This window comes from Opisthocomus hoazin, chromosome 9 (assembly GCF_030867145.1).
Source record: "Opisthocomus hoazin isolate bOpiHoa1 chromosome 9, bOpiHoa1.hap1, whole genome shotgun sequence".
Taxonomy (NCBI): domain Eukaryota; kingdom Metazoa; phylum Chordata; class Aves; order Opisthocomiformes; family Opisthocomidae; genus Opisthocomus; species Opisthocomus hoazin.
The window spans coordinates 13,946,125-13,959,783 of record NC_134422.1 but is presented as its reverse complement, the minus strand read 5'-3'; the positions used below and the strand labels follow the sequence as shown (position 1 = coordinate 13,959,783).

General features: G+C 40.1%; 1 protein-coding gene across 29 annotated transcripts in view; it reads right to left on the bottom strand.

Moving 5' to 3' along the window:
* The window catches only part of CLASP1 (cytoplasmic linker associated protein 1), a 187,902-nt gene that overhangs the window by 47,965 nt on the left and 126,278 nt on the right, over positions 1-13,659 (bottom strand). For 21 of the 29 annotated variants that reach the window (XM_075430615.1, XM_075430613.1, XM_075430616.1 and 18 more), the window contains 6 exons: positions 10,896-10,999; positions 8,391-8,414; positions 7,213-7,457; positions 3,518-3,581; positions 1,727-1,890; positions 806-884 (listed from right to left, as the gene is read on the bottom strand). In XM_075430615.1, the coding sequence (XP_075286730.1) occupies positions 806-884; positions 1,727-1,890; positions 3,518-3,581; positions 7,213-7,457; positions 8,391-8,414; positions 10,896-10,999 (680 nt within the window). The remainder of the gene's footprint in view (positions 1-805; positions 885-1,726; positions 1,891-3,517; positions 3,582-7,212; positions 7,458-8,390; positions 8,415-10,895; positions 11,000-13,659) is intronic. The other 8 variants (XM_075430619.1, XM_075430628.1, XM_075430636.1 and 5 more) reach the window with 1 other exon arrangement.

The following is a 13,659-nucleotide window of genomic DNA, read 5'->3' as shown; positions in this document are numbered from 1 at the left end:
CATGAGTTCTGTGTAGTAAAAGTCTGGAATGCTGCATCAGAACTGGCCTGAAATACCTATGTCTGCCTGTGCATTTGCATAAGGAAATTGGTACTCCACCACGCCATTTCCACCATTGGTTATTGTTACAAATGCCAAACTACTGCTTTTGGTCTCAAACTAAATGCCTGACGCCGGAGTCTCAAAAGATCCAAAATTTGGGAGACTGAAGAAAGAACACTTGAGTCATTTGGCATCCTGTATATTCCTGTGTCTGGAAGATAAATGTGTACTTCCAGAGTGTACAGTATTCCTATAGCCCTGAAACAGCAACCTCCTGAAAAACAGTCTGCACAACAGTGTCCCTTTGGGAGGATTCAGCAACAGAAAGCTCTCTTGGTTTTTTTCCTCCAAACCCTACAGGTGCTACGTCTGACCTGCGCAACAAGCACTTGTTAAAGTGTGCCTGGAGTCCCAACTTCCCAGCTCTTCAGACAGGGTCTGGTCCCTTCTGTCCTGCATAGCCAAGTTTTCTTCCCACCATACCAGGGTGAAGAGGAATTTTCCGTGTCTAAACTTTACTTTGATATGTTCCAGTATGCTTAAAGCACTATTCTTACTGACTAGTGACGAGTTATACGGCCCTATTTTAAATATATTTAAATCTATTATTGTGGAGAACAAAAGAGTTAATCAAAGTTGCTGATATCATTTCTATATCATGCAGGAGTTACCTTATCATGAGGCCTGTGCTGTACGGCATGCCTGACACGACAAGCTAAGACACCCATGCTGATGCTTTAGTGAAAAGGCTTTTGATACTGACCTTCAGGTTTGGTGTTTGGGTCTGATCTACAATAAACCTCATCAAAATGTTAAATTGTTGATCAAATGGAAAAGAATCTCTGTCCAAAGAAAACAAAGACAAAAATACAATGCAACATAAGTTTTCAGGACTAAATTCCCTCAATACATTAAAGCTTACACAACAGATTTTAACACCTATCATGCTTTTCTTCTTAACTTTACCATCAACCAGAGAAACTCCACGTCTAAGCATTAGCTGATTATTGATTTACTACTGGAGAAAACTGCTAAATCAATACCTTTATGCAGTGTTACTATATCTTATTTCTATACATTTATTCAGCTTTTGGCACACTTGTCCACTTCTCCTCTATTTCAGGCTGTGTTTTGTTCCCTTACCTCTAGTAGCAGCCTGGTTTATCTTGTCTTCAGAGTTCATACCTGGATTTGACTTCTCTCCTCTTTTTCCCTACCTATTTTCTCCAGGATTACTACTACTTTTATTTTTTAATTATCCTACTTCCAAGATGAGCCGAACTTTATTGTAACAGTGTCCTGTGCTGGACATCCTCAGAAAAGCACATGCACTACAGAATTGGTGGGCAGATCACAGTAGCATTCAAGGTCTTATCCTGACACTATCATTATTTGCTGTTTGAACAACACGAAAGATGCTCTGATCTCTGGGGTAAAGCACCATTCACGCTCTGAATACTGCAAGTATTTTTTTTCCATCAATCAAAAAGAAGACTGATATCTAAGCACATGCACACCAAAAAAATAGATTAAGAAAATTTATCAGTTACACATTTTAAAAGTTGTGCTTTAAAGTTCTCTATTTAGAAATACACGACACTTGGGTTGGGTTTCTAAAATGTGCATCAGATGCCTTTCCTGTAATCGGACAAGAACCTTCATGTTTGCCATCTGAGTACTCTACCTGGTGACATCCAGAGCTTTTTGAACTTTTGCCTGCACAGACCCCAGCAAATCTGCTCCCATTTTCTTTAGCAGCTGGGTCAGGAGAACAAAAAGCCAATCCTGCAAGTCATCTTTATGAATGATGATGAAATCAACCAGGGTTTCCAGAAACATGCTGAACACCTACAAACAAAACAAGTGTCACAAAAAGGAATACAGTGCTCTAAATAAAAATAATCAAAGGGGAGGGGTTTACAATCAGAGTTTCAGGATGATTTGGTTATAGACAGTTTCATGAATGAATGACTTTAGTGACTACATTGCTCCAGAAAAAGAAAAAAAATAATCAGACAAGATACATCTAAAATGTGTAGTATTAAAACATCACATGAAATGAATGAAGGAAGGGGGTAGAATACACTTACTCTCTGTTGTGAATTCCACAGCAAAGCAGGCCATGCAACAAAACAAACCACTCGTTAGCACACATAGTGATCAAGGCTGGTTGTTCAAATGCAGTTTGTCAACAGACAGAAGATGCATTCACTGAAAGTTTACATTTTCTTAAAACACAACCTCTTCTCAGCAGAGTTACTTAAAACATCATATACCTTGGACCAAGACCCAGTCTCCTCAGTCACTGAAGTAACATATGTTTATACATGTTTATATGTAAAAAAGTTTACATATGTTTAACACCACAGCTAAGTTTGTAGCAGTATTTCTATAAAACCAGGGCAGACAACAGATCACTGCTGCCACAGAGGACATACTTGAGCCCAGTGTGCAATAAACCCTCACTTTATTCAGAAATTAGAAATATTTTGCAAACAAATAGCTACACCTTCACCCTTTCCACAACACATACTGCACCTCTGAGAACCAAAACATTAAGACCTTACAGGTAGGAACTGCCACACGCGATGAGGCCTGTGGGACAGCTGGTCCAGACTATAATTATGACCAGAAATGCACACTTTGAGCAAGACCTGTGACAGGCAACTATGACTGCCCAGGGGATTTCCACCTGCCAACCATTTCTTAAAACTGGTTTACCAAGTAGTCTGAAATACAAATATTTATACGACTTATTCTTTCTCATACTGTGCTTAATCGAACAATAGATGTCTTTACCCAGCCATTACTGGTTGCCCTCAACCAGCAAAGCTCCTCAGGATAGGGCATGAAACTCCCATTTCCCCTCTCCCTGCTCCCATTTACCTGCTGGCAGAAGACCACTGGGTCTGAATGTGCCTGTGGGCCCAACCTCCCCATTCCCTAGTCTGCTTCTTTTTAAGAGGTGTCTGTAAATTCATGCCACAGCCTTTAACTTCAAAGGTCAGAGTTATAAAGGCGGCAAAGTGGCTATATTAAAGACTTTATTTATGAGATCCAGAACAACGTCTTGGTGAGGCTCCATACTGCTCCCTGGTGCACACAACACACAAACCCCAGTGACCACGAGGCTGAACCATGGCTCGTTGCCCTTCATGGCCCTCGCTCTACTGTGCATCACCGAGACGCTCCCTAGACAAGTACAGATAAAACTGAACCGCTTGCACCAGGAGCTGACACCTGAAAGGCATTAAGGCTGCTCCTTGGGAAGCAATGAGTAATGAGTTCCTAGCAACGTAAGAGAGACGGAGACACATCCCTTCGTTGTAAAACATATAAAAATCAAGGAGATTTATAAATGCCATTTTCCCTCGGCAGATGGCAGGGGTAGAAATACAAAACGTTCATCTTGGAACAGTGTCAAATGCACACACATGGTAATGTAAGAGAGCGAGCCAACTCTTTGTGATCTTACCTTGCTGTGAGGGTCAGCAAACATGCGAGTAAATATTTCACATAGCCTTTTTAACTCGACTCGGCTAAAATAAATAAAACATGATATTAATGCTAAAGCTCTAGTTGCAGCAAAAAAGCTCATAAATAGTAACAGCTGAAAGATCGAACCTTCTTTATTTAAATGTTAATTAAGTCACACTTCTGTAAACTCTGTACCCACGCAAAGCCTTAACTGGCATTCCAGTTTAACTGCTGGGATCACCAGCTCACACTAAGAAATGTAACAAATATTTTTTTAAAATCATAAGCCAGACACTTGTATTTTCTGCTGCTTCTATTTTCTTCTATCTTCTGGATTGCAGAAGAAAACTCGAAATGTGTGTGCTTGGGAGATATTTACTTTCTGCCTGCATCCAGGTCACTGACTCGCTGAAATACGGGTGGGTCTTTTGCAGACTAGGAATAGGCTTCTCATGTCTCCTTTGTGTCAGGGAATTCAAATTTTCCAGTAAAATCAGACCTTCCATGCTGTTTGCATAAATACTAATCATAAATATTTTGGTCTAATTCCTCAGCTGCTTCCCTAAAATCAGTCTAGAATCACACAGTGTTAACGGATACCAGAACAGACTCCAAAGTCTGAGAGCAGGCACATGGAAGTGACAAATACATAGAAATTGAAGACAGATTAACAAGTGGGCAACCTAGTAAGTCAGAAGATAATTAAATGAAGGGACGATCTAAGTTCCTGCTAGTGAGAGATTATTAGGTGCTCAGTAATGCTCTTTTTATGCCAGGGGAAAAAAATAATGTCATGAGTCCCCTTCATAAGATAATGAGCTTGAGTCAAACACAGAACTGTTTGGTGCCAAAGCTCTTATTTGCAATGTATTGAAAATACAAGTCTTAGTTTTTCTGCAAGGCAAACTGCCAAAGAATGCAGAAGTTTTGCTTGCTTACTGTGCAAACAAAACCAGAGCAAGACAGTTAGGTAACATTTCCTACATACTATGGATGCATTTAGATATTTTTCACAATTATTATGTAATTAGAGCAACTAGGGAAATGCACATTGAATGCTCAGAGAACAGCCATTCAGATCTGGACTACAGGTAAGACAGATGTTAATTCTACAACCCACCAACATATCTCCCTCTCTCTCAAAATAAGCTTCAAAGACCAGGCCAGAATATGCTAGTAGTCTGCAACTATTTTGTTACCTTATTTTTAAGTAAGACAGGACATTTTTTCAAATAAACGCACGCATGAAAGGCTGATGAAATTTTAAAAGGGCACAACATCAACGGTCTTAAATGTTTGATGCAGAGGAAAATGTCTTTGTAACAGCCCCACAGCAAGCTGTCAGCTTCAGTCGGGATGAAACCGCGCAGTCTCGAAACAGCTGTTCTACAACACTCTCCTGACCATGCAGATCTGAACTGATCAGAGCTCTCTGAACTCCTATTTATTACTCTAATGAATTTTCTTTCTGGTCAAAGGTTACAAGACAACAGCAAGTATAAGTGTGTCTCTTTCTATAAAAGTTCACGGACCTGAGGTAACAATGCAAGTACTAAATTGAAACAGGCAGTGGAAGAACATTTCCTTAAGGGACTTGCTGGCCTTGTTTTATTTAGAAGAGTTTATGGGGAGCCCTTAGAGAACTACACCACATGAAGCTGTATGAAAGAAAAGAGCATAGGTAAGTGCCAAAACACTCTACATGCACAACTTTCAGGCTATACAAATCCCATCTAATACAGGACCAGCCATCTTTCACTTCAGAATACTAAAGAAAACCTAGCCTCATCACTGCCTTTCATTAAACTTGTTACATCACACGAGAAGATATCAGGTTTAATTAGAATACAGACAGACTTGCCCCTTGGACTAATGACCTTGATGATGTTCTGCAAGATGCCGTGGGAACAAACAGGATGATAAAATCTAAGCATTAGAACAGGCACCATATCAACCCTCAACCAAGGAGGAAGCAGACCAAAAGCAAACCAAGAGGAAATATAATTTAGAGAACCAAAACCAGTATCAAGTTAAAAAAATAACTCTGCAAGGGTGTAGTTTCTGAGACAGGTTTATAAACTATTCAGGATCAAAGCTAAGTAAACGCGCTAGCTTGAGGGACTAGTGACAGCAGTACAGTACAAAAACTGCAACCAGCAGGACTGAAAACAACAGCTGAATTCTGCTGGCATTTCTGCTAAGAGCTACTGATCTGGATAAACAGGCTCTCACCCAACCTTCTCAGCATCTCCTCCCTTGAACTATCCCCAGCTGCACTCAATACCTTTGTTATAATCCTCACACACCTTTGCGGCAAAATCAAAGTCTCACTCAACTTTTTCATGCAAGCATATGAGATGCCAGTCACTCTCCAGACAGGTCGGTAAAATAAAGAAAAAAGGTAGCATACATGTGGGAAATATCTTTTAAAAGACTCGTAAATAGACCACATCAAAAAATCACTGCTGATGTAGAGAATCTAACTATCCATATTAAAAAAAACTGTAGCATTTCACACTTGTACTGCATTGCATCATGTGAAGTGCTAGAATATTTTTATGATGGCAAGAGAATAACCTTTCCAGGCTTGCTCTCAGTACATTTTCATTCAGTCTGTTAACATGAATCATCAAATATTTTCAGCCAGCAAAGGCCTTTTAAAGTGGAAACAATTGCGCAAATCCGAGTAGGTAGGCTATAAACCATACAACAGCTACTTATAAACTCGGTTACAACTTAAACACATAATATTCGTAACAGGAAAATAAAAATATTGCAGCTATTTGTGAATGGTATCTCCAAAGGAGACAAAAGACAAGCAGCTTGTTTCTAAATACTTTCACCACAAAGTACCGGTGAAAAGGCTTTGGCCTGAGAGCCAGTTGTCTTTTGTTAACATGACCTGTGGCCATATGAAGTTTCCACAGAACTACTGGGTAATTCTAGAATCTGTTTTAATGCGTGACATGTCAAAGGTATCTGAAGGGTCTATTTGGCTTTCAAAAAGCAAGAAAGGTCTGCATCTCCTACCATAAGCAAATTTTCAGAGTTGCTACACCTACTTCATTGCCTTAAGAAACTTCCCTCTACATCCTAAACTACACCTTTTATAGGAGACTGTTTCTGACACAAGATTTCTCAAGAGTTACAAATAATATCTATAATTATACCTAACACAGCCTTCATAAAGAGTAAAAGTACACCGAACATACTGAGAGCATCGTCTGATCTCATCTTTGAAACACACACGCCCTAAATAGTTTTAGAGTAAGTGCAGTGAGAGTTTGCTTCACCAACTAACTCGCCTGGGTAAAAAACACTGAAGGTTCAAACAAGACTAATGTAAAAATGGTACCACCCTTAGAGTGCATTTGCTTCACCATCATTGTGGGAAACCTCACTGTGCTACAGCAAGCACCGACCATAGGAGGTCTTTTATGAGACAGAGGAAGGCTAAGAGCAGGTAACATGCTTACCTGAGTCCTTTCTACATTACTGCTACAAATTTAACTCTAATTATACTGATGACAGAGCAGACATTTTTCCAAAAGTAATTAAAGTCCCACATTGTGGAGACAAAGCCTTCACAACTGTGAAAGATACTATCTTCTACATAAGACAGGTGTCTATTACTGACTTCTGACTACAGCCATCTCTCATGAATGACTGACACTATAAAACAACCAAGGTCACCTCAGTGTCCGCTGGCTCTTGAGTAAGTTCTGAAGACCTATGAGCCCCTCTTTCCTTTCAGACCAGTTGGAGCTGGCACAGTGGTTGAGGACCTCGGCCACATCTTCAGTCTGCCGCAGGTAGTGTGGAATGCCCCCGTTCCTGGAACCATAGGAGCGCTCTGAGCAAGCGCTTGAAGCATCGCTGTTAGCATCGTCATCGGAGTACATCCCATAGGGTTCATATCTTCTTCTCACTGGCTTTTTCTGGAAAAGGGGAAACTAAGACTTAGTGAGGTATATATAGTTACATCAATACCAAAAGAAAAAGGTTCTATCCGTAATGGCTAAAAGGAAGACTAATGCTATTGTTATAGTGACAAAAGTGTTTAAAGATGTCACCAAGCACTGCGTGCTTACCTCTCGCAGCAGAGCACGACAGATCCTATTGATCTCAATGAGCCTATTCGAGTGACTAAGGGGAACAGGGCCTGCCTTCCCCAGCATGAAGTGAAATACTTCTGCCCAGTGGAATTAGCTACTGGTAATGAAATCATATGTTGCTTTATTGTCAATAATGGTCAGTTCCACTGTTAGATTCTATCATGATGCAACCTCTTTTTCAAGAAAAAAAAAAAGATAAGGAAGAAAGAGCTGAAGGAATCTGTGCTGGCATGCACACTCACTTTGATATTGACAGTGAAGTGACTCTGGAAATGCACTGGGACACAGGAGACAACAATTTCTCTGTTAGTCTGGACTATAGGATTTTTCCACAAACTCCTAAAGCAGATGAGCATTCAAATCCCACTCATCTCCATAGCATGGCATTAGAGGACCTAATTCCCTTACGTACATCTTTGACAACCTTGATATTAGAAAGGATATTATAATAATTATGGTAGCAAAACAAATTGCATATTATACTGCAAAGCAAACTCTTAAATGAACCTTAACAGAACAGTATTGATAAGACAATGTATCAGAAAAAGGTCGCCTATATTCTAAAGTGTTTGCTACAGAATTCCTTCCAGTGTCCAGTCCTGCAGTTCTTGGACTTGTGAAGCCAGCAGAGTTTTGCTTCCACTATGACTGCAGGATTGAAGCGTAGAAATTAACTGAAGTGCAGTATCGTGGGCGTTAGCAACAGGGTGGGGAAAGTTGGAAAGTAGAAATAAAAAGTCAAGAAAGCACTAGTACCTTGCTCCTGGAGTCTCCTAACAGCTGTAGGCAGGAAAATATTGAAGGGTGGGAAAAAGCATAGAGAATTATGTCAGAAGCTTATGTAGGGTTTGTTTTTGCAACAAAAACGTATAGCAAATGTGTCTCAGCAAATTAAAAAAAAAATACAGTTTATGCAAAATAAAAGTGGGTATAATAACGCCTGTCTTTATCTCCATATGGTATATGCTACCATATCCATTAGGAAGTTTGGAAGTGAGAATATCTGTTACTAAGGTTTTTGAAGACAGATCTATATACAGTACCTCTTCGCTTAGTTTTCAGAAATGCTGCTCTAGAAGATACCAGAGTTTTTGGTAGTGATTTATTTCCCCACACATTATCAATAGCATTTGATTTTAGAGTCTTGGAAAGAAATTCTGATGTCAGGAAACCACTATCTACAGTACAGCACATTTAATCAACTTCACTTAACCAAGTTCTCTTTCAACCCACAGTTCTTTCACATTTTTTTGAAGCTTAACTTCTTTTAAGACTCCCTGGCTAGCACCCCTGGCTTAAAGGCCTTACTTAACACCAAAGTTTCCATCACCCTTTGAGCTCTTCTGACAGATCTGAGCACTGACTCTCAGCACAGACACTGTGGGTTCAGGCCAAGTCCAGCTGTCTAACAGAGGCAATGGATCCGACAGGAATCATACACATGGAGTAGAGGTCACAAAATGACCCACTGTGCTTTGTTTAAACTCAGTATTTGGCTAAAAACATCTTTGAAGAAGTTCTTTACATTTCCTACTACAGGGAAAAGAATACTCATCCAAAAACAAGGCTGCTGGGTAAAACTGGCATCACACTACTCACTCTCAAAAGGAGCCTGAACCAAGTTTGCAAATTGTCTGTTGTCAGAAGACAACCAAGAAAAAGAGCAAATTGGTGTGGTGGGAAAGAAGGGGACAACAAGATCACGTTGCATCCCCCAAAGTCATCCAAATTCAGGTTGACCAATGTAGGCAGTCTCTCGCTACACTTATAGATTTCCCTTTTAAGTGTTCAAATTTAAGATTTTAGCATTCCAGTACAATGTTATTTAGTTTATAAAAGTGTAATACTTAAAATGGAAATCTAAGTCTAGCTGAAGATTAAGTCACATCCAAATACTTCTCGGTGATCACAGTGGTGTTTCAATTCACTGCTAACCTCTCCTCCCCCAACAAACCTGTATTCAACAGCCACTAACATTCAGGAATACAGTCTGATTTCATTTATGCAGGCAAACCAACACTTCTAATTATGCCCTGAACTGCTCTAGTGGCAAACTTGAGGTTCTGAGAGCAGGAACCACTTCACAAGCTGTTGTATTTGATAATGAAAATGCCCGCTAATGATTCAGCCCACTAAACACAGCAGTGCCCTCTACAATATACTGTCCTACCTCTATATTGTTCACAAGTACCTCTATTTTTTACGAAAAGGTAGATTTTGTAAAACAACATTTCTCTAGGAGTACTCCAATAGTCATCTAGAAATAGAGGTGACATGAGCTGAGTAATAATCAAATATAAAAAAGAAAAATTGTTAGGCATCCTTAGGGAAAGTGAACTAGGAAATGAAGAAAGGGCACCTCAAATTCTGGGGACGTGGTTCATTTTCAGTAAAGCGAGATCCAAGACATCTGCCTCAGATACATCAGGAAATCCTCCCCTCAGCTCAGGTCTACAGCTGGAGAAGACCCAAAGTACACTGGCACCCAGGTAATGCTGCACAATAATTGCTCCTGCCTCTGTACATCTTTTCTCCCTCCAAACCCTAAAGTAAATCCAAAGGGTTATTTAACACTTGTTTTCTGAATAGAAGACGACACTTTCTGGGTTCTACTCAAGATATATTATAGCACAGCAAGCTTATACAGGACAATAAAATTTCAAAAAGTGACAATAAGCTTACCTGGAAATGCACTGAGTATTTAGAAACTACAAGGAGCACACTACACAAATACATTTCAATTGAACTGCATGAGATGGTACCAGTTACAGACAAGCCAAGTTATGACCTGATCCGAGTATCTAGACAGGTGCAAATCACACAGGGGAGGAACTTCTGAAATTCTCAGTTCTTGTTGAAATCTGATCGGGAACTGACACCAATGGAGTACACTGTTTTTCTGATAAAATCCTCATGCAGTTAATGAGATTGATGGAAATCCCTGACCCCGCCGGTGCCAAGCACCCCCACAGTGCCAAACTCATCCAAGTGAAAGGCGAACAGCTGATTCAACCCACCCTGCAAGTCCTAGCACCAAGCCACAGCGGTCTGTTTGATAACAACTGTGGAGAGCTAACACAGAATAAGGACATAAATATTGCTGCCAATACACCCAAAGACAAAACAACAACAGGTCACTAACTCTACAGCATCAGGCACTGGCACAATCAGAACAAAGCTACTTAGAAAGAGGAGAACATACGTACAGGTAACTTTAAGCCACTTTCCGGTGTCGGAAGCATTTTGTATTTTCCCTCTTACCAGTGCATCGGCCACAGCAGCCTCCAGATCTGTGCTTGTGCTCAGGACTCGCATGGCATTCACAGAAGCAGGCATCCTGCCTGGCTGTCCGAGTCCAAACCGGTCTGCACAAAAGACAACATTGAAAGGGATTGTTCAATTAATTCACATTCACTTGGAATCCTAATCAGGTGCCCAAGCAGCTTTCCCCACAGGCTCTGGGAACTCGCAGTGCTTTTCCATTACACACTCTTTTATCCATAGCTCTAGAGAGTCTGCCATTAGACTAAGAAACAAACTATTGTTTGTAGGGCCCCAGAGACAATTTTGGATCCTCAGGGCAACTTTTTTTTTTTTTTAAGCTGGTAAGCAGGGTATCTATTTTGCATTTCTTTTTACACAGCGTTAGTTTCCAAGCTTTATTTTAATGTCAGAGGCAGACATGCTGGTCCCAATCTGGCACTCTCAGAAATCAACAGAAAGCTTCTCATTAACTTCAGAGAGACAGGCTTGTGCCCAGTGTCAGAACATGTTAATACCTGCGCACTCATCCACCCTGCAGCTTTTTCTCAGGCAAGGATGTGAGACTCGCAACACCAGATTAGCCTATTTTATGTCTCAAGGCTTGATTAACCAGTAAAATATCCCCCTACGCCTCACAGTATAAAAATAAGGTTTATCATTTGCTTGTGAAGCGACTCCTATTTTTGTTTTACTACTGTTCCTGAGAAGCGATGCAAATGCCATTTAAAAGCTCTATGATATATCCAAATTGATGCTTTTTGATCAAACAATATCATCTTTCCCCCTTTGAATTTGATGGCAAAGCTCTCAATGGCATCCAAAGCAACAGGCTTGGGCCCAAAACGCCATTTACACTCCTAATACTAATTAGTTTACTTCAGCATTTGCCTAGTCTGCCAAAAAAGTTACTGAAATTAGTTTGTTTGGGCAAAAGCCATGCTAGCAGGAATATGACAGAATCAGTGACTTGAGCATCACTCGCCAGGCTCTTGCAGCACAGTCCTCCTAGATGGGAGTAGATCAGATACCACTTTACTGGGATCCCATCTCCAGTCTATAAACTGCAAGAGACTGGTTTTGGCATTCCAAGTTTTTGTTTCCACAGGGGCTTGTCTTTGCTCAGGAAGGACTGGGAACATCCCTCCTGGGACATTGCACCTCTGTCCCTCGTGCCCACACGTGCCAGTAAGAGTTTTGTCAGCAACTTCAGTGGTGCACGGACCCAGCTGCACGAACCCACTGAAGAGACGTGCAGCCAGTGCACACTGGAGGCAGTCATCGAGCAGCAAGAGACGGGGATCAAGTCACACAGGTCTTTTATTAGTTTGTTTATATTTAGTTTACAAAGGAAAAATACTGTTTATCAAAATGTGTAACTATATAATGGATTTCCACAAAACTGAGGTCAAACACTATATTCGGCAGCTTACTGTACTTTTTGGGAAAAACTCTGCGCTTGTCACAAAACTTCATTGCTTTCTTCTTTAAAAACCTACTGCACTGAAGTATCTTTTAAGGAATTAGCTCACACTGACACACGTAACAAATCAGAGACTGAAGTTTGCCAGTCTACTGTCCTAATTCCAAAGCTTTACCCAAGCGTGTCAGAGATTAAGCTATCGAGGGGAAATAGGGAAAATTTTTTAGATCTGTAGTATTTTGAGAAAAAAACAAACCTGAAGACTAGTATTTATTTCAAATAAAAGTGTTACCTATCAAAAAATACTGTTTCTCGGAGTTAAATACCCAGACAACACATTTCTGATTTACAAAAGCACATTTTCTACAAAACACATTACAAGGGAAAAAAAATAAACAAACTTCTTAGAACTACTGCCAAAAAGTAATCAAATCATGACATTTCACAAAGAAATAAAAGTTGTATGTGTTATTACTATCCCCTTTTTTAATGCACTTCGATCAAAGAATCATTTCAAGTATTAGGTGAAACACTACTTCACCCCTAAGATAGAAAGATCTGCACACTCTTAATAGCAGCACAGAGAAGATAACAATGCATTAGGTCTGATTGAAACTAAAGTCACTACTACAGAGATATAGACTACAAAGATATACAGAAGACAAGTATTATTTCTAAGTGCACAAGATATCTGGTACAGTGTAAGAGCTGTAAATGTTGAGATAAGTTCTAGAATTCAGTTTTATATTTAAACCCAACTCAACGGCGTTACTCAAGTGTTACTGAGATCAGAATTTGGCTTTAAGTTTTGAAATAACCAAGCATCAGAGAATACCATTGTCATTTGTTTTCACATTAATTTAGTATTACATTAGAAAAGGGAAGATAGTTTGGGTTTTTTTAAAAATGAAGAACAGAATGACAAAGTAATTCAGTTGTAGATCAGTTTAAATACCCAGCATAAAGAAACAAAATGGAGCTTTTTTAACAACTTAAGTACAGTGTGGCATGCTGGCTTTTATCTGTCTCCATGGCTATCTGGAATTTCCTCAAATACTTCTTTAAGTGACCTTTAGATTCACAACACCCAGGTCACTCTGGACTTCTCCCCAAGACACTGCTGGTGTACCTGAGTGCAGCAGTTAGACCTTAGGAGAGACCTCGGCGTATCTCTAATGTGGGGCTGGGAACACACATGGCTCTGGGAATAACCAGTACAGGCAAACCCAGTGTTACTGGGCAGGAAATAAGCAGCGTATGCTCCGGCCAATGGTCCCTTGTCTCCCTGGCTACATTCATTATACTTGTTACAAATTTGGTGAAAATTCCCAACCACCGTTT